This window comes from Triticum aestivum, chromosome 6A (genome assembly GCF_018294505.1).
Source record: "Triticum aestivum cultivar Chinese Spring chromosome 6A, IWGSC CS RefSeq v2.1, whole genome shotgun sequence".
NCBI lineage: Eukaryota > Viridiplantae > Streptophyta > Magnoliopsida > Poales > Poaceae > Triticum > Triticum aestivum.
In genome coordinates this window covers 431,082,491-431,105,306 of record NC_057809.1, presented here as the reverse complement: position 1 = coordinate 431,105,306, position 22,816 = coordinate 431,082,491, and the positions used below count along the sequence as shown (strand labels likewise).

Here is a 22,816-nt window from a genome sequence, read left to right as displayed (position 1 = left end):
GCAGGTTGCTAGTGCTACGACCGGACGGAAGCAAAGGGAGGAAAGGAAAGGCTTTCTTGTTTGAGAAAAAAAACAGGGTGGTCCGTTTCCATGCTACTCTACTCCGGCTGTGCGCGTCATGGCCATGATGGCCTGACCTGGTCATGGCAGGCCGACAGGAGATCACCGGAAAGACCTGCGTCGCGATATCCTGCCCTGCCCACTGCCCCTTCCGTGTCTTTCCGAATCCCAAGAGAAGCCACGAAGAAAGGATGCATGCATGACCATAGCGAATAGCGATCAGGAATGATTTCGCGCAGGGCAGGGGCACGGGTGCGGGGTGCGGGATGCACTGCGAGGGAGACCGGGCCCGGCGGTGGGGGTTGCTGGCTGCTGCGTTCCCGTCCTGTGCTTTACTTGACCGCCAAGACAACTCTCTCTCTCTCTCTCTCTCTCTCTCTCTCTCTCTCTCTCTCTCTCTCTCTCTCTCTCATGCCCTTGTCCACTGTCGTCTCTGCGTGCCTCCTAGGGTTGCAACCAGTGTCCGTTGGATTCGTGCCGTCCATCTAGCTAGGTAGCTGCGGTGCGGTGCATGCAGCGGTGCAGATTGTACGCGCAGGCTGTTACGTAACCAATGCTCGTCAAATCATGCGCCAGTGTACGCCACCTCTATCTCTCTCTCTCTCTCTCTCTATCTCACTTCCAGAGATAACTAATTTACGATTAGTAAATTAAAGACCATCGTGGTTAGTGTTGTAATGAATTTTTGTTGTTGTCGCTAAATTGATGGTTATATCAAGAAGTCAGCTTGAAACCATTAGTGTGAACTTCAAATTGCTAAGTATGACATCTGGAAGATAATCTCTGAAAGGGAGTAGATCTCGTAGCATTAGGGAGTATAATCTGATGAAATCAGTAGATACTCACTCATAATGTCTTATGTTATGACTTAGTAAAATGCATGGGAGAGCATAATGTTGTGCAATCATAATGTTAAATATGACAAAATATAGGCTTAAATAGTAGTGGTGATAATCTGCAAAGCAGTAGATCTACACACTACCTTGGGATCTCAATACATCAATTTGAAGAAATCACTAAGAATTTTGCATATGTATTTGCAAGAAATTGAAAATCTCAATTGCAAATAAACGTATTAATCTCGACACGTGGCGAACATAGAAAAAATATACATCTTAGAAAGATTCCGGAATGCATCGTACTCCGCAGAAAAACAGTACTATAAATGTACTGAATATACTTTGCAAGAGATTAAAAATCTCAATTGCAAATAGTGAAGGTAAATAATTTGAACATGTCGTGAACATGGAAATTATTTACATCACAATCTTCTTCTGGAGTACACATTACTCAACAGAGATTACAGTATTTGAAGGCACAAATACTGAAAAAGGTCTAAAACAAATCAATGCTAGTAAATAGCACTGTTAACAGAACCAATTAGCGAAATATTTGAAAGCTGGGTAAATATTGGCCTGGACCATTGGCCGTTGCCGCCGCAGGAGGGGGTGTGCCGTGGGCGATGTTGTGACATGCCGTGGACGGCCGCGGGTGACCTCAGGCAGCGCTGAGGTGCGCCGAGCGCTCGGGGTCATAGCACCGCCGCATCGCGAGGATGCAAACTATGGTTGCTAGGGCCGCCACCGGGACGTCGAGGACACGGCACCGCGAGCTGAGCACCGGAGGGCGTCGCAGCCTGTGCCGTACCTGTGACTGTTTCCACCGTCAGCCGTATACCGCCTATAGTGGCGCTGGGGGTGTCGGCGGTATCGCGCGCTAGGAGGCACTGCCGGTTGGAGCCGACTGCCGTCGCTCCCTCGCGCCGGTTTACCAGGGGGCGGCACCGCTCCATGCAGACCGTTGGTCGCCGCATGCGCCAGACACGTCACCGCCGGGAGCAGAGGCATTGACGCCAGGGGCCACCACGCGCACTGGCGCTAGCCGTGCCTCCAGTGGGTCGGTGCCGTCAAGGTCACCGTCGCGTCAAGGGCATCGTGCGTGCGTGTGCCGGAGGGCAACGCTGACGGGTCAGATGAGGGCCATTTCCTCGGGCCCCGCCGATCTGCGCGGATGCGAGCCGAGGGCCGCGTCGTTCGCTCGGGAGCGTCACCGCGGTCTTCCATGCCGCATCGTGGTTGGAGGCAGTCCTCACGGTCGCCGAGGCGACCATCTGCGGCATGCGCAGGGAACTGTGGGAGGGCCAAGCCGACGGCCATGCTCGCGCAACGCCGGTCGGGAGGACCAGTGCGCGTTGCGTTGAGGCCGCCGCTTCCACGACGTGCTTACGGTAGCGCTCCATCGCGATGGCTCGCCGTCCCGGTCGGCAAACAACCAAGACTAGTACTTCCTCCGTTCGAAATTACTCGTCCAAGAAATGAATGTATCTAGATGTATTTTAGTTATAGTTACATCCATTTTTGTGACAAGTAATTCCGAACGGAGGGAGTACTCCGCAATGGTTAGTTCATCCATTCAAAACTAGTACGTGGTCAAAACCAATCAATTCATGCATTCATTTAGTGAGTGGATATGCAAACCGGGTCCATTTGACGGATCTGATTCCGCATCTCTGTGAGGAGATCGGCCGTGCTTGCCGCCATCGCCGATTCCCAAATCTGGTGTGTAACTGCCGCCTCACCCTTTTTCCTCTTGATGTACGCCGATCGAGTCCGGAGCCGTGCCTGAGTCGCCGCCGCAGCGCACCGGCCGCGTCCGGGAGGGATCGCGCCCAGCGCGTCGCACGCCGATGTCGATGCATCCGTGCTGCTGCGTGCGATGCAATGGCGAGAGCCAAAAGTATACTAATTCCATTGCTAACCGCCGCTGGCCGCAAAGGGCCTGTGCATGAACGAGGCCCTGTTCACTTCGCGTCGAGGATCGCGCAGCGCCGGGCTTCTTGTCGAGGGCTGTGCCGTTTCCAGTTCTTTCATCTTCGCCGAGTCGCTCAGGGAAGAGCGTGCTGATAATGTGTTGAAAAAAAACTAAAGATAAGGAGACACACAAGTAAAAGTGAATAGTTGTTCTCATTGATGATGACATTTACACACATATATATATAGCCCCCGAAGAGGTACGACCAGAGGGATGGGAGGCAACCGCCTCGGTTAGGAAAAGCAGGGATTAATAGAATTAATTAAATCCTAACAGACTCATTGTCCTCTTTCCATTCACCATTGTCATCCAACAGTCTACGAATATAGTTCCTTTTCTTCTTTTTTTTTTGAACTTTAGTTCCCTTTCTTCTTGATACAATAAGGAGGAATTTTACAACGCTTGGAAATATTGACAGCCGTTCATTGGTTCGGATCCAATGGTTAAATATTCAAAAATAACTGTTACACGGAACCTAAATAGTGGGCCAGGAACTGATTTTGAAAATTAGTCTGGGGATACTTATTCCTGCCTATACCGTAATTTGTTCAATAACAAGTCAAATTGACACTAAGATGAATACAAAAGGATGTATGTAAGATCTCACATCCATAAATATCCAATGGATTTTGTGCATCTACACTCTACCGGCATTACGAAAGATGAGCAACTCTAGTTGAGAGTTGAAAACCAAAGTGCTCATATTCAAATGTAAGTCATATCAGTGCACAAGCACATTACCTCCAAACTGAAGTTTGAATTTGGACAACACCGAAAGAGATATTAGTGGCAACATTCACCATGTAGATGACAATATCACATTGTCCTATTCTCTACTATCACAGTAAAGCTACAAGAGACATTGCTGAAGATTAAGCTTCCAACTTGATCTGACAACAATGGTTACAACTAATAAGTAACTATTTTATAAAATCACTACATCATGAAAATGACATACACAGATGAACCATGAAAAAATAGTACTGAAAGACATGTATGCAAGAATTTCTTAAAAGCTTGATCATTGCATTGCAAGAGCTAACTTCTCCTAGTTCGGCAAGAGAGTCAAAGCAAGAAGCCCTAGTTGATTGGTTCGTGCCTAACACCTTCCCTGCTCTGACCGACACAAAACAATTGTAGGTTGATGCCGCCACCCATCATCCAAGCTCGCTTTCTTCTGCTTTACTTTGTTCATGCCACCTCCCAATCATATCAACAGATGAGTCGATTACCCCTACAATTCAAAGTTTTAGTCTGAAAATACACCGCATGTTGTAAGACTGCTTTTCTAAAATTCATCCATAAAAAGGAATGATCAACCGGTTTTAATATTGCACCAACCTCCGATGCGCAACCATGTATGCATATGTCTAAAAAACATGGGAGGAAATATCGCTTTGGACTAAAAACAAAAACTTATATATAACATTCCATGGTAGATGATTGGTAAAAAGGAACAAACAAACCATTTAATGAGAAGGAATAAACTAACAACCATTTCTAAATTGTAAAAGAAACTAAGACTCCCCTTCTACTTGGCTAGTTAAATATAAATTCATGCGACCCGTGCTCCACCCTCTTATAGACCAACCGACACCCTTTAGCACCACAGTAAGTTTCTCCCTCTACCTCAACCCCTCTCTCTCTCTCTCATAATCAACATGGGGTGTCTCTCCCTCCGTCTTCAAATTCAATTCACTGTTTTTTTCAATAGTGAGTTTGATGAAATTATGAAAAAAATCCTTACTTTCTAGACATGCATACACCATGGGATGTGTAGGAGCAAATTAATTGAATAGGAGAAATATCATGATTTTATTTCAACTTGATCAAGTTGACCACTCCGCCGCCGCCGGATTGGGGCCACACCGTCCAAGTTGACCACTCCGCCACCACCGCAACACTTCGCCACCGTAACCGAGATGTCATGGTCCACCCAAGACCTGCACATGCAAAAGCACATAACCCATCTACCAGCATCCCCACGGCTTAGAGCATACCGAGCTCACTCCATGCCTGACCAAGGGGCGTCAGAACCGCACATCGCAGCCGTCAGGCCACTCCCAGCAGATGCCTGTGCCATGGCCATGCGACCCAGATCGGGACCATCCAGCCCACGCCTCCGCCTCCATCACCTGGCCGAGCTCCACCACGCCGCCATGGCCTAGCCGCTATGTTGCCGCCTTGTCCCGCACAGTCGCCTCCAGGAGGAGCCACCGCGCCAAGACGTTCTCCTTCCACGAGCCCCAGCCGCGCACCTCCTCTCCGCTGCGAATCCCCGCCGTGTGCCATTACACCAACTCCAAATTCCGTCAAGAGCAGCTCCACGAGCCACACCACTGTGAGGGTCACTCCCAACCAACGCGAGTGTGCGCGAACCAGATCCCGCCGCCACCAGCCGCCAATGGGCTCTGCCCACCGATGGCGGCGATGGGGGAGGAGGGAGAGGGGGGCGGCGTGTGACGGCAGTTAGTGTTTCCGCCCAAGCCACCCCTAGAGAGCGACGCAGCGGAGAGAAAGGGCTTGCGGCCACACCATAAAACCCCCAACCTTATTTTTTATGTTATTTGGGGAGGTAGATACCGCAATTTTGGAGCGTATACACCACTGATACAAGCTCCTTGTTGTTTAATTGTATTTCAATGTACAGAGAAATATATATCACTCAAGGATGCTTGAATAGCTAGATTCACAAATCTTAAGATTTTTTAAGCATGCACACATACCTTCTTTGTACCATGTTAACAACAGGAATCTAAAAGCAAATGCACCATTGCAGCATTTATGTAATTAATTTATCCACACTTATACATTTTCAAACGGGCACACAGTCAAAACTTATGACCTTTTCTAATCTATTGGATAATGAAGATGCCGAGATGCTGGAATTCTAACCTTCAAAAAACTCCCAATCGCCAATCTGTATGCACCAATACATGGGCATTCTAGCTACTTCTTCTTGGAGTAACCTGCGACCAAACAGCCATTCGTGCACATCTTCTCTGAAGTTTGAGGCAGCAGGTGCTCTACTACAGGGACTGTGACATTAGAAGGATTAAGATTCTCTATTGTTCTTGTCTAAAACCAGAGAGGAACAAGAATAATAATATTGGACCAAGGCTGTTACAAACTAATGGTAGGATAAAATTTACGTCTCGGGCTTCGATCTGGATGCGGCTCGGGCGCTTCGACCTGGATGCTCAGGGTAGTCACAACGCTAGGGCCCTCTGACTGCTGCATTTTATCATCGTGACTTAGTATTTTACCCCGCATTAATCAGAAAACCATTGGTTACAGTCAGCAGAAGAATTTGAGTTATGAAAATAACTTTTCCATCAAGGGCATGGCCAGAGAGGGGTGAGGCATTCACCATCAGCTGTTTATTTTCTGTTTCCATGGTTTTGCAGTCCTTAAGCTGGCCGAGTTCTGATCTAAGCGTGCCGTTCGCTGCGGTCAGCTCACTTACCTTCTGGGCTAGCTCTTCGCATTCTTGCTAGGTAGCATAAGAAGAAATCGAGATCAATTAGTATACTGTTTCAATGGTGAAATTTAATTTATACCATCAAATAATCTTAAGTTAATTCATTTGCTGGCCTAGAAAATCGATACAGTGTTGTCTTACTTGCCTAAACTGGATATGTTTCGCTGTTCAGCTGAGTTCAGAATGTCAAATATATTCTCCCCAGAAGATAATTTTAGCAACATGCAGGTAATAGCTCATAGGAACACTTGACTAAACATCCCTACTGTAATCAAGTCCAGTTAAAACAAATCAAGTATATTAGGCAGCATTGCTCAAGAACCAGTAGAAAGTATATTCTAATTAAAATTCTGGAAGCCTGAGATGATCCCAGATGGCCAAAACTTTTAGTGATTGCATACTTCCCTATGAAGCCATCGCTTTAAATTTCTGAAACAACAAAAATGGGGATTGTTTCAGACATTATGTCCAGCATAACCTATCTGGAGCACTCTCATGCGGAGAGATCGTTGTGCGGACCTAACTTAACAGTCAAACGTCCATAACGTTGAACCTAAATTTTATAACTATCATTTCTCTACTTCTAGTGCCAGTGTGCCACACACTCACCGGGAAATAAACAAGTGCAGGAAAGTATGGTTGTTATAATCATATAAGATGCAATCTGAAAAACATTTACATGCTATTTGTCACCACATTTTTATAAAAGAGGGCTAAAGTAAAACCAAGTTGCAAGTAAATGCACTATTTGTATTTTCCAAAATGAGAGGAAAACTACTATTCATTCATGACAATTACCAATTTTACCACGCTCTCAAAAATCATGACAGTGCAGAGGCTGGAGGTCTGGAAGAAACAGAGACCTTCCTTTGAAGAAAAGAATTCATAACGGAAAACTATACCATCTGAGACAGTGAAGCGTTACTCTGGGAAGAAGCTGCGGCATTCACCTCCCCCTGTACTATGGAGGATGGAGAAGCGCTCAAGGGATCCATCCCAATATTCAAGTTCGGTGCAGCACTGGTGAGTGCCGCCCTCCCAGGTGCCAAAACCAACAGTTTGGATGTAGACCTCTCCTTGTCTTCCAATGGCGGCTCGGTTACAGCATTCTGCACTGTGGCAGCCTGAGATTCACCTGAAAATGCCAACTGTCATTCTCACATACTACCAACATAGACAAACTACTCCATTACAGCACTCTCATGGTGCCCGCACAAGGATGCGAACCGACACAATGACACAAATCCAAGCCCACTTCTTCCTTTTTACCAAGTGTAACGGGTACTGTCATTGTCTTTCCAAACTAACCCATCATACCTTGTATCCAGGAATTATGGTTTGTGATAACTGATAACCCATCTTCTGTATTTGCAGCGCCGGACTTCCTCCTCTTCGCGGATGATGATGAGCCCTGGACAGAATACATAAGCATACGTGAAATTGTGGATCAACCAAAACTAACAATCAAATATTGCTAGAAAAAGCATAATCCAGACAATGCCAAACGAGGCACCTTCTGATTGGCGCCCGTATCTCCCTTCTCCAATGACCCCTGGCTCCCGGCATCGCCGCTGTGCAAGCCATGTCAGTTGATTTCAGTTCAGCCTACCCGGCCAACAGACAAACAAGAGCACACCGCACACATGCAAGCACAGAAACCACGCCATACCTCCCGGAGCTGAAATTGATCTCGCCAGAAGGGACACATCGTGTCTTCCCCACCCTCTTCCCTTTCCCTGCCGCCGAGACAGACTCGCCGGCCATGTAAGGCACCCCCTGCACAGAGCAGAATGCAGCAGACAATTTCACAACACGGACGCACAACGTACGGTCAGGTCCAATGCGCTAGAATATAAACGAGGGAGGGGAGCTCGGCATTTACCGCGACCATGGAGGCGTGCGCGTGCGCGTAGTACGCCGCCGCAGGGTGGTGGTACATGAGGAACGACACCGGCGCGCCATACGCGGCCCCCGGCCCGGCCGCCACCAGGCCGTGCTGCTGCGTCCTGCCGCGAAAGAGGAAAGAAAACTGATCAGAACTCAAAGCCCGCCATCAACAAGGCAACGCCACCACTAGCGCCGCGCCGCGGGTCTGCGGCTCCGGAGCGGCTCTATGAGAGGAGGATCGCATCGCGTACCTGGGCCTGCGGCGGCAGCGGCCACGCGGCATAGGGGATCCCGGCGGCGGAGGCGGCGGCCGCGTAGTAGGCGTGCATCGAGGCGGCCCACTCCGTGTGGGTTGGGGGTGGCTGGCGGCGGGGCTCGCCGAGCCTGGAGACGAAGGGCGCACGCAGCAGCGGCCACAGCTGAGCCCATCGCGGCTCGGGCCCGAGCTGTGCGTGGCAGTGGATCCGCGGTGGCGTCGGCGTCCTGGGGATCCTGATCCGCAACGGGCGACGTATCCGAGGCACCGGTGGTGGCGGTGTCCTCGTGATCCACGACGGCCGCGTCTGCCTGGATCGGCATCGGCGGATCCAGCTGCGTATCCTCGGGAAACGAGGAGGAGCGGATCGGAGGGCGACGGCAGCGAGATCGCACGAGAGGACGGCGGCTCTGTGTCCTCGACGGATCGATAGGAGCGGTTTTTTGCGGGGTGTTTTTTCGCTGCGTGCGTGGGGTGGGGTGGGATGGGTACCAAAAAAACCAAGTAAGGTGAGACAAAAATAAAACTCGAAACGTGATCAAATGAGACATTAGGAGTAGAGACTAGTAGAATGCCCGTGCGTTGCCACGGGCTTCTGAAATAGTTTGTTAAAGACTGAAATCGTATAAAGATACATGCTAAATTTGACAGGTAAAGACAATATAACACAGTCACAATTGCATAATAATTAAACTCCACTTTACTTGTAATGTAAAACTGATCACGAGATAGCAAATTGACAATGAGTATATATAAACTGATGATCCAACCAAAAATCTATTATAAATTATTGAGATTTATTTAATACGCTTAAAAAATAATGTGTCATATATAAATAATATGTCATCTGACAAACCTATTAAAAAAGATGTTGCATTTCTTTCGGAGCAAACAACCAACTATAATGTTGATATATAAATAATATGTCATCTGAAATTTCTTAACTTATTTTATTTTTTAATATTTTTTGAGAATTTTTAATTTATTTATATAGGGTAAGGAAATTTGTCCGATAGAAGATAAAAACACGGAAGCGGTCCAACATAAATCAAGTATATTCGGTTTCTTCTCTCAAGATTTTGATTTTTTTTGTGATACTCTAAACATATCTAATAAATATAAAAAAATATATACTTTAATATTTTTTTCCTTCTGAGACCAGAGACAAAACGTCATTGATGCAATCCAAGGCCCAAATCGGCTATCCAGCACGGTCCAACCAACACCCAAGCTAACCCGCCCCTTCCCCCAAAAAACAGCATCAGTATCCCTCACACTCACTCTCTTCACTCCGGCACCATCCCTAGATCTCGGCGGATTCACCACTCCATTCCCCCCGCTCTTGCCCCCACAGTCGACGACCTCATCTCCCACCGCCGCCCCTCTCATCCCATCCCCTCCACTCATCCGACGACGATCAGATGCGGGCACAACCGGCTCCCTCGTCTCCCGCCACCACCCCTCCCATCCCCTTCCCTCCACTCATCCAACGGCGGGCAACACCCTTGATGTCCTCACCGACGGCCTCGCCATCGCTGTACTAAGGAAGATCCCGCAGGGCGACCACTACGTGCGCGCCAGCTTGTCGAAGGCCAAGGAGGACGACACACTCACCACGCAGGTTGGTTTTGGCGACCAACATCATACAAAGGTCGCCATCGCCATCATTGATGGACAGTCATCTTCCACCTCGACGGACGAGCTCACACGCTAGGAGAGGAGTAGGGGTCCTGTGCTTCTTCCACGCTCAGCGCCCCTGTCGCCACGCCATGGATGGACCTCCCTCTGCTCCCACCCACGCCATGGACAAAGCTCGCTCCCCTCCTCAAGCTCATCTCTTCACCCCTCTCATCATCTGGCTTGCTGCACCGCTAGCCCTCACCTTCTCTCCCTCCCTTTCCTCCCAGATCGAGACCCGGTGCTTCTTCCCGGCCGCTAGTACATAATAAAGATAAAAGTGAAACTAACACAACTGTTTTTATTTGTAAACATAAAATCTGTTTTTTCTTTTTTTCACCTAACTTTTTTTAAAAGGTTTTCACCTAACCTATTATCACTATACGGCCAGTCCATAGTCTTCTCACTCTAAACGTTATCCACTCCCCTCCCCGTGTCGCTCTCCTCCTCTTCCCCGCATCCCTGGTGGCCATAAGATGACCTGCATATTACGGAATTTAAATACTCCCTTCGATCCAAATTAATTGCCGCTAAAGTTGTACTTAATGAGAGTTAATTATTTTGAATCTAAGTGAGTATATTCAATAAAAAGTTATCAATTTTTATATAAAATTATTATTTATATAAAAAAATTAAAAATCATCCAATGATATTACCGTAACAAGTCCCGACGATAAAAAAAATCACACTCACGCTGCTGAATCGGACGCCGTAGAAAAGAATGAACTTTTTTAGATTTTGTTTTTGACTTGAACAACGTTGCACTCACTCACTATCTCTTTGGTAACCGTCTAATACGTGTATATTGAAAAAAGAACGTCACAGTCATCCTCCCCACCGCCCCCACACATTCTGGTCACTTCCCACCGCCCCTCACATCTCCCCTCTGTTACCTATTCTCCCATGGTCGCCCCTGCTCTTCATCCCGTTCATGGTCGAATCCGGTCGCGGGAGCATCTGTCGGAGGCAGACGCGGGGGCGCGGGACTTGCAAGCCCATGCTCTTCCCTGCTCCTTCCTCAAATCCGGTCGCCGAAGTGACCGAGGAGGCGCTCGAGCTCGGTATGCTCGTTCGGGGACGCCGCCCCCTCCCTCTCCTCCTGATGCCGCTACCGTCACCGTCGCCGCAATGAGTCTCTCCACCATCTCCCGCGTGCTCGCTTGCTTGTCCCGGTACAGATTAGTCTCCCTCTCCGACCCCACCGCCTGCTCTTCCCCGTCAATTCGGTTCATCGGCATGTGCATCACCTCACTCTGTGCAATATTCAGTCCTCTAGGATTATCTGCTCAGGGTCCGTGTCTCATGCGTTGCTACCTGACGTCTACTCTTGGGAGCCGGGCTTCGTCGGCCAACGGGGCCGGCAAGGTCCGAAACTGGAGATTCCTGCTCGCCAACTCGCAGTCCCGGCGGCTGTTCTCTTACCAGTCGAAAAAGTGTAAGCTTTCTTCCTGGTTTTGGGTTTCCTTTGATCCACTTTAGTTGGTGGCTGTGTTGACATTTGGCCCTTACTGTTTCAGATTTCCTGAAGGAGAAGAAGGAGGTCCTGAAAGGGGATGGGAGCAACAAGTCTGAATCAAAGGGTATGTTTTGATTCTGAGTTGCGTTGCACATTATTTTTATAGTTTGGGAAATCCTTGGAGTTGTCTATGGAACCTTTCCTTGATGTGATGGCCGGGCATATTTGTTTACTAAATCAATGTTCCAGGTTACCTTCATCGGCAATTCTAAATATTTCTTTGATGTCTTACCATAAGCATTATATCTCAAAAACATATAATATAGCTAAATACCCGTGCATTGCTACGTGATTGAACAATATTTAAAGAGTGATGGCGTGTGACCGATTGTCCTCGGTCCTCACCGTCATCTTTGAAGGCGCGGTTAGAGCCTTCGACTATCAACGCTTGGTCGTCCTCGAGGGAATGATCGCCAACCTCGTCTTATTGCGCCCCTGCGTATGTTTTGGCGACCGTTAGCCTATGGACGTCCTCCAGAGCACGGTAGTCATCCATCTTGGCAAATGCTTGGTCACCCATATCGCGAGTGCGTTGTGGCCGTTGTCCATGTTGGTAAGCGTTTGTCAGCCATTTCGTTGAGAGCCTACTGCCGCGGAAAAAACTAATTTATATGTACAAATATTGATCAAAACAACTTTATAATTTACAAGCATCGACGTAGCATGCGGCTTATGACTGTGTTGGGAAAAATATTGCCTTACACTTGTCTCCTCTACACAAGCAATCACATCACCCCACTCAAGCTTTTTTCTTCACATATTTTAATTATATTTATCTTAGTCGCACCAAATATTATCATACATTAATTATTCCAAAGCTATACTTTTGCCGACCTTACTTTTTAGCCAGGTTGTACTATGAAGCATCACTCAGATCAGCCATCATAGCAATACGTATCAATAGCAACCAATAATCAGCAGTCAATTCCTGTTTTTTTAAAATTACAAATCAATAAAGGGCAACCTGGTGCATGTAGCTCCCGCTTGCGCAGGGTCCAGGGAAGGGTCCGACCACCTTGGGTCTATAGTACGCAGCCTTTCCCTACATTTCTGTAAGAGGCTGTTTCCAGGACTTGAACCCATGACCTCATGGTCACAAGGCAGCAGCTTTACCACTGCGCCAAGGCTCCCCTTCTTAAAATTACAAATCAATATCCTAGAATAAATATTAGCAATCAGACTTCTTTAAAAGTTCATCTCTATCGATCAAAGATTATCAAATACAATGACAATTGATGCTCTTCCCCTGTCTTTTCTATATGTTGTCAATAGCAAAGAACAATGTAGTCAATAGCACTATTTCTTCTTCCACTGACGGGTACATTACATATTACAATATGCGCGCGGATGACCAAACCCCTGAATAATGTCATCATCAGTCATCCAAGCATAATTTTACGTACAATGTACCTGGCATGAGATTCAAAACAAAATTGTACATGCAACTAAGTTTACATACCCCTGATGTATTACTTACTTTGCATGTTAAAAGTCTCCCAAGTAAGCAATAATATACAAAACAACTTCCACTCTTTATCAATTATCATTTGTCAAGAAATGTAGAGGCAGCACATCCAACACACAAATCATCCGGTGCTTTTCAAGCTCCACTACCAGCTAGTTTTGGGAGGAAATGGCTTTCTGTGATAATATAGAGAAGAGTGCTCTCTGCATTGAGAATTCGCATATCTTCTATTATCAATGTCAGATTATATTTACGCATGCCTCTACAATAATCTAAAGATTAAACCCAATAATTAGTTAAACCGTGTCCTTTACATAAATTCTAAAAACAGATTCTATCCAGTGGTAGTAGCTCATTCCGTTGACATGATTTATTCTTACTTCTTCTCTCTTTAGATGCAAGGTCCCTAGGTTGGTGAGTTTCTTACTGAACTTTCACACACACTTATGTCCCTGGTGACTATCTTGAGAATAGGCACTGACTTGAAACTTGACAAAAAGTGGTCTGCAACACATACATCACTTTGACGAGAATACGAGATGCCGCCAAGCTTATTTCGTGGTGACTTGTATTTACGCGCCCCTGTTGTCTTAAGATAAATAAAATAGAGTGAAAAGGAAAAAGGGGGCAAAAACTATCTCTTTAAATTATATCAATGAAGTGCAACAATGAAAAAAATTCTAATCAAGGAAGAAAACACGAATAGAACCTGATTTGTTGAAGTGGTTGTATGTGTACTATGGAATATTTGGAAACATAGAAGAAATTGGCTGGTCTTTGAGGGGAAGGTGCCTTCCATTGCACATTGAAAGGTTATGTTTAAGAAGGATCTTTATTTTATCTCTTTTAGATTTGAAGAATAACACATAGATTCTCTTGTCCTGTAATTGACCTCTTTGTAATTCTTCTTCCCTCTTCTTGTATATTAGCATGCAAACCCTTCTGATCAATATATTTACTTCTTCCAAAATAAATATATAATCTTATAAGAGTTCTCTATATGAAACTTCTGGTCAATATAGTTACATCTTTCAAAATAAATATATAAAATGGGTATTGTTGAATTTCCAGACAAATACCTTCAGAGTTCAGAAATACTATTATCTTTTTTCCCTTTTGTATTTTACTTCAACAGGCCACATAACTATTCATTATTGTTTTTCAGCCTTTTATATTTTGGCATTGATGGATGAATAAAGCCCAACAAATGTTATGTTACTTTTTTTATTTGACAATAAGACTATAGGAACCACCAAGAGTACCACCAGCATGTAAACACCACGCTGCAAAACTTTCTTCCAAAGCTATCTCTGCATCAGGAACTTCCTTGATCCATCGCATCCTCGTCAGACAGAAGCTGAGGAAACAACTAAGCCAGAATTAGAAGAATTTAATTGAATATGTGGCAAGGCATGGATTATTGGGAATGGCAGAAAAGGTAATACGATCAAAAAATACATGAAACACACCTGTGTTGTTGCAGAAACACTGATCCCTGTCTTATATTTTATTCACAACACTGCACTTTTCTTCTTGCAAATTTCTCAAACAAATGAAAGATGTCTGCATAAGTCGTATTAGTGCATTCTTGACAGATATTCTGTATAGGCAATTGGCCTATTAAATAGGCTGGCAGGTCTAGAATCTGCACCCAAGGGCATATGTTGGACAAATAAGCAGGCTACATGTTCTTAAGACTGAAAAGGGCATGCACATTAGAGGTAATTAAACTTTGTCACATTTTGATGAAAAAGAACACGAGCAATGAATCCATGTAGTACTTGTTTTCTCATGGCGCTCATGGATGGATACTTGACATCTGACTCAAATTCAATAGTACACCACCATCCAAAACGTGTGAAAATGTCTTAACTCGATACTCAATTTGTCATTCATACATGAGAACAGAAAAATGGATGTTGCTAGTGTTGTCTCATCTTCTTCTCCACAGCGGCGCTCCTTCTTCACCACGTGCTCTTCCTACCCCATCCCACCCCTCCATGCTCGGACCATCACGATGCTGTCCTTCTCGTTCGTCCCGGCACGGTGTCACCGTTGTCCCTCCTCCACCCACGCCATGACGCCTCAGCCACTCCACTTACTCAGCGATGCAGCTGCCTGGCTCCAATCCTCACCGCACGCAGCACCATGACGCCGTCAACCCTGTGTCTCCTCACACATGGCTTCGGCTCGAGTCTGGGTTCCTATTCTCCACACTGATCCGCCCATGCCCATGGGATCCGGCGAGGAAACCACACCATAGTCTGGGCGGCGTCGCGACAAAGGAAGGGAGACGAGGAGAGCAACACAATCACGATCGCCGTAAGCAGTAACCTGAACAGTGCCAGCTACAACAGCATGCTGCAATCTGTCGATGCGAACACCGCCATCGCGAGGATAAAGCACAACACCGCCAACCACAACATCAATTAGAGCACACCCAGCCGCCCCGCCTCACCTCTTTCCTACTTCCTCCGCCCCACTGTAGCCACCTCCGCCACCTGCTCCGTTACGCAGCGGCGAGGCATCGTAGTTCCTGCCGGCCCAACAGCCAATTGACGGCAATAGAGTGTTATGACTCCTGAGATCGATCGTAGTCCAGAACTCCAAATCGATCGCATGCCCTTCGAACTCGTCGGCTCCATGGTGGATCGGTAGTAGGTTTAGGTCTAGAACGCCCATGACTCCATGGGGAAGATGAAGAGAGGCAAGAGCGTAGAGAGAGAGAGAGGGAGCACTCCACCGACGGTAATTTCTGGAGGAAGAGATTGATTAGATGGGGTCGTAAGCAGATAACTGGCATCCTGTAATTGTGCGATTTTCCATTTATCCATCTACAAATATTGCATGATCGGCTGGTATGGCGAAAAAAGGCAACAAAAACCAGATACGGCAAGGGATCTCGGTACGGTAAAAAATCGGTGGGTGGCTCATATGATTTGATTGGCGTCGTATATGGAAGGGAAGGATGGAAGGATTGGTGTTTTATATGGAAGGGTTGATTTGGTTTTTCTGGGCATGAATTAAAACCGGTCTTGGTTTTCGGAGGGAGCACAAAAATCTGTGGGAGGGAGATCGCATGGGGGGAGGGGGAGATCGATGGAAGGGTGGAACGAACGAAACGAACGAACGACTTACGAACTGACACATTAGGAGTAGAGATTAGGAGTAGAGATAGTTGTGGCGATATAAAAGTTAGACGATCTCGTTCCCATCCATCCACGGCCGCTAGGGTTTGCTCTCCTCTAGTCCTCTCCGCGGCCGCTAGGGTTTGCTCTCCTCTCTGCCGCCCGCAGCTGTTTACCTTCCGGCGTCGGGCTCGTCGCCGTCTGGTAAGTGCTTCTCCTCGTACTTTTTTTTGTCTCTGCTGTTTCGCCCTCCGGTCCTCATCGGTACCTCGAGCAGGGAAACTCGAAGTCGGCGTCCTGCCGTATCAACTCCGCCGATCCCCATAGTCTTTCCGCCCGCCGCCGCCAGGTCGGGTTAGGCCCTTCCCCGTCTCAGATCCCCCTCTCCTCACCTTAGCTTTTCCTCCTTGTCTCCGCCCCCATAGTCTTAGGGCCAGTTCTTTTGAGCAATTCTTCCAGAATTGACCCCCTCCCCAGCTTCTCCCAGAATTGTCACTTAATATTTTTTTACAATTCCTAGCTAATTAGACCTTAACTAGCTAGGAATTGTAAAAAAATATTAAGTGACAATTCTGGGAGAAGCTGGGGAGGGGGTCAATTCTGGGAGAATTGCCCAAAAGAACTGGCCCTTAACGCCCGCCGTCGCCAGGTCGGGTTAGGCCCTTCGCCGTCTCAGATCCCCCTCTCCTCACATTCGCTTTTCCTCCTTGTCTCCGCCCCCATAGTCTTTCCGCCCGCCGCCGCCAGGTCGGGTTAGGCCCTTCGCCGTCTCAGATCCCCCTCTCCTCACATTCGCTTTTCCTCGTCTCCGCCCCCGCGAGGTCGGATTAGGCACGCCCATCGACGTCTCCTTTGGCATATCTTATTAGTCACTAACAGAACGATTTATTTTGTCTTTTTATTAAGAAAACCACGCCACCTGAATTCATTCGTTTCTATTAAATGAAATTTATTTATTTTATCTACTATTATGCAGGAGACGATGATATCCAAAATGCATGATATGCTTTTGCCAGTGTTCTCTCTGTTCATGTTTCGTTTGGATGCTCCACGTATCCACAGTATGTTCCTACTCATTTTGATGGGTCCAATTGTGCGGAGCTTGTTATTATGCATCTGTCTTTTTTCAGAACTATTCTAGACCAGATTTTATCTTCAGGATACTATGGCTGGAGTAAAAACGTGGTGACTAAAAAATATTAGATTGACCTCTTGTACACTCCATAATGATCTTTTAGCAATTGATTTTTTTGGTAGGCTCCTCACCGCTGTCTTGTCCACCTCATTGTGGAATGTTGTAGTAATTCTCAAAAGTTTGCACGGCAAGTAGCATATGAAGTATCAATGCTAAAGCAGATTTCAATATTTTATCAACAGTTACGTGGCATGGAAATAGTTTCTTGTTGACTTCTTTCCTTTGATTACTATTCATTGTGTACAGTTAAGTGGCATGGAACTGAAACTATACTTTGTTGTTGACTTGTTTCATTGTGGACAGATTTTCCTTGTTAAGTTGAGATATTACTTACTAGATCTTGATTACTATTCATGTTATGGTGTCTTTTGATTTATCTTAGCTCAGCAGGACAAAGTCATGAAGGGTTCATCCTTACACTAGTTTGATGCCAGCTGCCTACATTTACCAATATTTTTTAATATGGTTTAAGTTCATGCATATCTGATTTTATGAGTTTCAGTAGGCGTCATCAAGTCATGGGCTGTGGCTTCAATCCCCGGATTTTTTGTTTGCATGTGCTGTGCTGCTATGAAGCATTGTTTAGCAAACAATGTTTTGGGAATTTCTTCCCGTATCCAGGTTTGTTTTTATTAGTTATATTGTGTATTTCTAAGAATTATGAGCAGCACTTTCTGGGTGGTGTTCACATCAGTTATGGTCAGGGTAGCTAAATTTTTTATGCTCCAATAAATGTCATAGATCTTTTTAGTGAACTTTTGGTGATAATATTGTCAGTGGGCTCGTTTTTAGTTTAATAGTTCAACTAATCTGATATGCATTGTTATGCACAGCACGTGTTCCCACCCGAAGATGCTTCCTCCATGCTTTTCATTGCTGACACTGCAATATCTGGTTAGTAATAGAATAGAAGTTCTTTTGTTTGTGCCAAATTACATTTGCGGTTTGTTCTTCTGAAACTTGCAATGATTATAGATATGTGGTTAGTACTAGAATAAAAGTAACATCAGCTTCACTATGACTTGTGCATGTCAACTTCATTTGGCATAATCACCTGTATTTATAGTGAGACCTCAGTAAATTTTTTGCATCATTGCAGCTCTTTCTCTTGTTGGTCTATGAGGACGAAATAGTATTTATCAGCATTTTCTTATTCTTGTTGATCTAAGAGAACATTCTATCTTTTGTTTATTCTTTAGTATTAGTACTAGGGAAAAGTGCAGATTTGAAACTAGAACGTTTCCAATTCTTGTTCAGATGCGCCCTGCTTGCTTGGCTGTTTTACTTGCTCGGTTGCTCTATATGGGATCCATGCCACTCTTTTGCTGTTGCCGGTATGATTAAAAAAAAATTGTGGCCCAAGGGGCCGAGACAGTATGCAGAGAAAAACAAATTATTTTGAAGTTTGAACTTCCTCTTGGATTAACTATTGTATTAAATTCTGCATATTGGAGCAGTTGCTGCATCACTCAGCACATAATATAGATTTCTGCTTTTTGGTTCCAGGTATATGTGTTGCACTTGCCCTCTGTATCGCTGTGCCAAGAGCTAGCAAGAACCATTTCTTTAATTACGCATTTTTGCGATACTGTAATTATCATCATACTGAACTGGTTTCAATCCACACAGGTGAGTTATGCTACTTGAGTTGCACCTGATATTATCTTGAAAATAAAATGCCCTGTTATATATGCTCATCTCATCTTTTTTTTTTCAGGGTGGGGGGCAGCCTGCTCTACAATACGTTGCTTGTGGCGTGATTAGTTTTGTTGCTGTTCACTGTTTGTGGAATGTAGAAGTAAAACAGGTAAGTTTGGTCCATATTGTTGTTTGTACTATAGATATGCCTATTGCCAGTCCCAATTGTGTGGTGGTTGATGACATTCTGTAGTGACATATCCTATTTGCTAATATCTCTTTTTTCCCCTCGCTTGAGGGTGACAACAATCAGCCGATGAGTGAAGTGTGGGATTGGAACATGTATGGAACCAAACTGAAGTTTCATGGATGGTTTATTAACACTGCCAATGAGGATGGTGACGGAGGTGAGGATGGTGACGGAGGTGAGGATGATGCTTCATTTGCCTCGGAGCATTCCGATGATGAAGATTTGACGGAGGTGTCAATTTTACGTGCGGTGCAAGTGTTGGCCATTCGTGCAAACTTTCGTATTAGCCGTATGGACGCCCATGACTGGTACCAAAGTTTTGTCATCTATGTGGCGCTCGAGGGGGAAGTACAAGAGGTATACACTAGCTACCGTATGTTATATCTACTACATGCTTTATGCCTCTTTACATGCATTATATATTGTAATAAATTAAAATCCTTCACATTCATGCTTTCATGTGTAGGAAGGAAAGGATTTGGTACTCGCTGGACCATGTGGGATACTACAGGCTTACGGTGCCTTTTGCTTGGAGGTTTTCACAGAAGACCTGGTTTTCACAGAAGACGATGAGGGGTCTTCTACTGATGATGAGGGGTCTTGGAGCGGTCATTTCCGCCGAGGCTGGGATGTTACTGAGCCTGATGAAGTTGAGGAATTCACACAAACCATCTATGGAGGCCTTGGCCGCAAGTTGGAGATCACATACTTGGTGATTCCGGAAGCAGTTGAGACCTATGTTGAGGTCAGGTTGAACCTCAAAGACTTCGGTTCGAGAAGCCGCTCTGTGTATGGTAGCGTCAAGGCAATTGCCATTGACTATGGGAGCAAAAGCGTCAATCTCTTCAGTTTTGAACGAGGCAGTAGCTTGTCCCTGCCCTGTGGTTCCACGTGCATTCTTCCACTGGGACCACACATGATTGCATTGCCTGATCGTAGCAAGTACAAACTCCACATAGAGGTGGACCTAAGAGTAATCACAACCTGTGACAGCCAAGAAGAGGACAAGAATTTGAAATTCTGTCTAGACTGCAGCCGTAGAATTAGGAGTGAAGAAAGTCTAGAGTTACCCCGTAGAATTAGGACTCAAAAAAGAGAATTTGATGGTGAACAAGTTGAAGTGAAGGTCATCTGGGTCCTAGAAAAATTCTTCTAGATCATAGAAAAATTCGTCTAAGAAAGGAGCTAGAAGCAAAATAAGTGAAGGAAGGCATGTGCCACATGTGGAACTTTGTCTATGTTTGTCAGATCATATTATCTATTTCCTTGTGTTTGATCTATTCATGCCATTTTATTTGAACTGAACTTGGGTGAGTGGGAAACCAAGAATCCATTCCTTTATACAAGGCCATTATGAAAAATACATTTTGCATCTATACAAGGTTAATGATGTTTTCTTGTACTACTCTCTCCTTTTCGGTTTATAGGGATTATCTTGTTTTTCATCACATGTTCAGATTTCAAGGCGCAATAAATCATTGCATACAAGTATTAAGAGAAAAATGACCAATGCATGTACTTTATAATGCATGCATTGCAAATAATGCATTGATAAACATAATTTTTAGAAAAACAAGTGCATTAATTAAGTGGTTTTGCAAACTACAAAAATTGTTCTACCATTCATCATCTACCTTGATTGGTGAGATTTTTAAATTGAGCTCTATAAACCGGAAAAGAGGTAGTACCAACTTGTTTAATATTGAGCTACTTCTTTCTCATTCCTTCCTTGCATGCACGCCGGTGTTATAAAACTAAAATAAACCAGACCAGCAGACAAGGATCCAAGGAACCCAATACCTCAATTTTAGCATCATTTTCCTGCTGTTATAAAACTAAAATAATTGTGAAACTGCATGCTACCATTACTCAACAATCAAGAGTCCTTAATTAATGGCTATATTTTTTCTCTATTTTTGGTCAAACTTGACAAATTTTGACTTTAACAAAACCCCAAACGCGAAGTAAATAAAAATGAGAAATGGTGTTGGCTAAGTGCACCTAAAGCTCATAGTTGGACAGCATACCGCTGCATTTTGATTTGATTTGGGAGCTAATTTAGCAATTATCCATATAGTTACTCTGATTTTGTTTTCGCTAATCTGGTCTAAACTCTGATTTTTTTAGCTTTGTGATCAGCTTTCCCTCACTGGATAGCACTTCAACCTTTACATACATTTTTTTTCATCATAATATCCCCGGACCAATTTTCAAAATCAGTTCCTGGCCCACTATTTAGGTTCTGTGTAACAGTTATCTTTCAATATTTAACCATTGGATCCGAATCAATGAACGTCTGTCAATTTTTCCAAGGGATGTAAAATTCCTTCTTTCTTTCCCTAATAATAATAATAATAAAGCACATATTGATTTTATCGGGTTCACCGTCGCGTCTTTTTTACACAAAGGTCCATGTGCTTTTTAGGAATTAAAACCGCCATCCTACTTTAGTGAATCCAAAAACATTTCGTTTTATTATCTCGTTTTAATCTTAATCTCTCCCTAATAATAAAGCACGGATTGGGTCTCCGGATTCACCGTCACAATACGCTTTCTTCTCATGTCATAATACGTTTTTACGATTTGTATAGACAAAATCATAATATAAACGAGATGGTATTAATAGCACGTCCGTCCGTCCGTCCCGATTCGTTTTTCATACCGTACGTAGACCTCCACCAGCGTCGCCCACCTATCCTGGCCCATTTAAGACACATGCGAAGGATACGATCGGCGAGCACATATACTGCAGCTAAAAATAAATAAAGCCGCCGATCCTCACGGGGATCGAACACAAAACGTCTTGGATGAAAGACCCCTAAAGTACCAGCTGAGCTAGCGCTCATTATCTATCACCATTAGCCGGATTTTCTTATGTTAATCGGCTACGCCCGTCTAGCAGAATTCTTGGACCTCAGTCCATCCATCCATCCTCTGCGACGTGGCCCAAAAATACGGTAAAAATAATTGCCCGATCAAACTCCTAATCCTAACATGACGAACTGTTCACAAGATAATCCCATATCATTTTTCTTTACAAAATCCCACCAGTTTAAATATGTTTGTGAGCTCAAGACAATAAGCAGCCTCCAATCAAGGATTCTTTCAAAGATGGAGTTAATGGGAGAGAGACCCAACATATATTGGCCTAATTAAACGGAGGGAAAGACCTGCCGATTTATAAATCGGCGTCTACAAAAAGAGAAGTCGGGATGGAAAGGAAGGAGGAGGGCAGAGAAAGGTGCAGGAATCAGCGTTAAACGGGAATTGAGGGCTGCCATGCATGATTTAAGAAGGAATCAACATTAAAGGGAATGGGTTAGTCTCGACCAACAATTCTGTGTAGCGTTTCTCGACCACTTGAATGGGCTGTTTAGTCTCGACATTCTGTCTAGCGTTACTCTGGCAAAAAGAAAATGCTACCATTTTTTCTAAAGCATTTTGACTTGAGA

The 22,816-nt window shown here is 45.0% G+C and overlaps 2 protein-coding genes across 6 annotated transcripts; one reads left to right on the top strand and one right to left on the bottom strand.

Moving 5' to 3' along the window:
* Window positions 1–3,737: 3,737 nt before the first annotated feature.
* Window positions 3,738–8,907, bottom strand: LOC123127758 (DNA-binding protein EMBP-1-like). Of its 3 annotated transcripts, XM_044547586.1 has the most exons (10): window positions 8,491–8,907; window positions 8,235–8,358; window positions 8,022–8,128; window positions 7,866–7,923; window positions 7,670–7,763; window positions 7,255–7,487; window positions 6,242–6,364; window positions 6,024–6,105; window positions 5,767–5,909; window positions 3,738–4,105 (listed from the first exon to the last, which is right to left on the bottom strand). In XM_044547586.1, the coding sequence occupies exons 1-9, from the start codon at window positions 8,520–8,522 to the stop codon at window positions 5,821–5,823; spliced, it is 942 nt and encodes a 313-aa protein (XP_044403521.1). In that variant the 5' UTR covers window positions 8,523–8,907; the 3' UTR covers window positions 3,738–4,105; window positions 5,767–5,820. The 3 variants fall into 3 exon arrangements, with proteins under 3 accessions (XP_044403521.1, XP_044403522.1, XP_044403523.1); XM_044547587.1 differs by lacking the exons at window positions 6,024–6,105; window positions 6,242–6,364 and having other exon boundaries at window positions 8,491–8,906; XM_044547588.1 differs by lacking the exons at window positions 5,767–5,909; window positions 6,024–6,105; window positions 6,242–6,364 and having other exon boundaries at window positions 8,491–8,906.
* Window positions 8,908–11,015: 2,108 nt separating this feature from the next.
* On the top strand, window positions 11,016–20,736 carry LOC123127757 (uncharacterized). Of its 3 annotated transcripts, none has more exons than XM_044547585.1 (11): window positions 11,016–11,344; window positions 11,441–11,607; window positions 11,690–11,752; window positions 17,258–17,342; window positions 17,982–18,097; window positions 18,310–18,370; window positions 18,734–18,810; window positions 18,983–19,105; window positions 19,194–19,283; window positions 19,413–19,721; window positions 19,831–20,736. In XM_044547585.1, the coding sequence occupies exons 3-11, from the start codon at window positions 11,726–11,728 to the stop codon at window positions 20,518–20,520; spliced, it is 1,578 nt and encodes a 525-aa protein (XP_044403520.1). In that variant the 5' UTR covers window positions 11,016–11,344; window positions 11,441–11,607; window positions 11,690–11,725; the 3' UTR covers window positions 20,521–20,736. The 3 variants fall into 3 exon arrangements, with proteins under 3 accessions (XP_044403520.1, XP_044403519.1, XP_044403518.1); XM_044547584.1 differs by having other exon boundaries at window positions 17,979–18,097; XM_044547583.1 differs by lacking the exon at window positions 17,258–17,342.
* The last annotated feature ends 2,080 nt before the right edge of the window (window positions 20,737–22,816 follow it).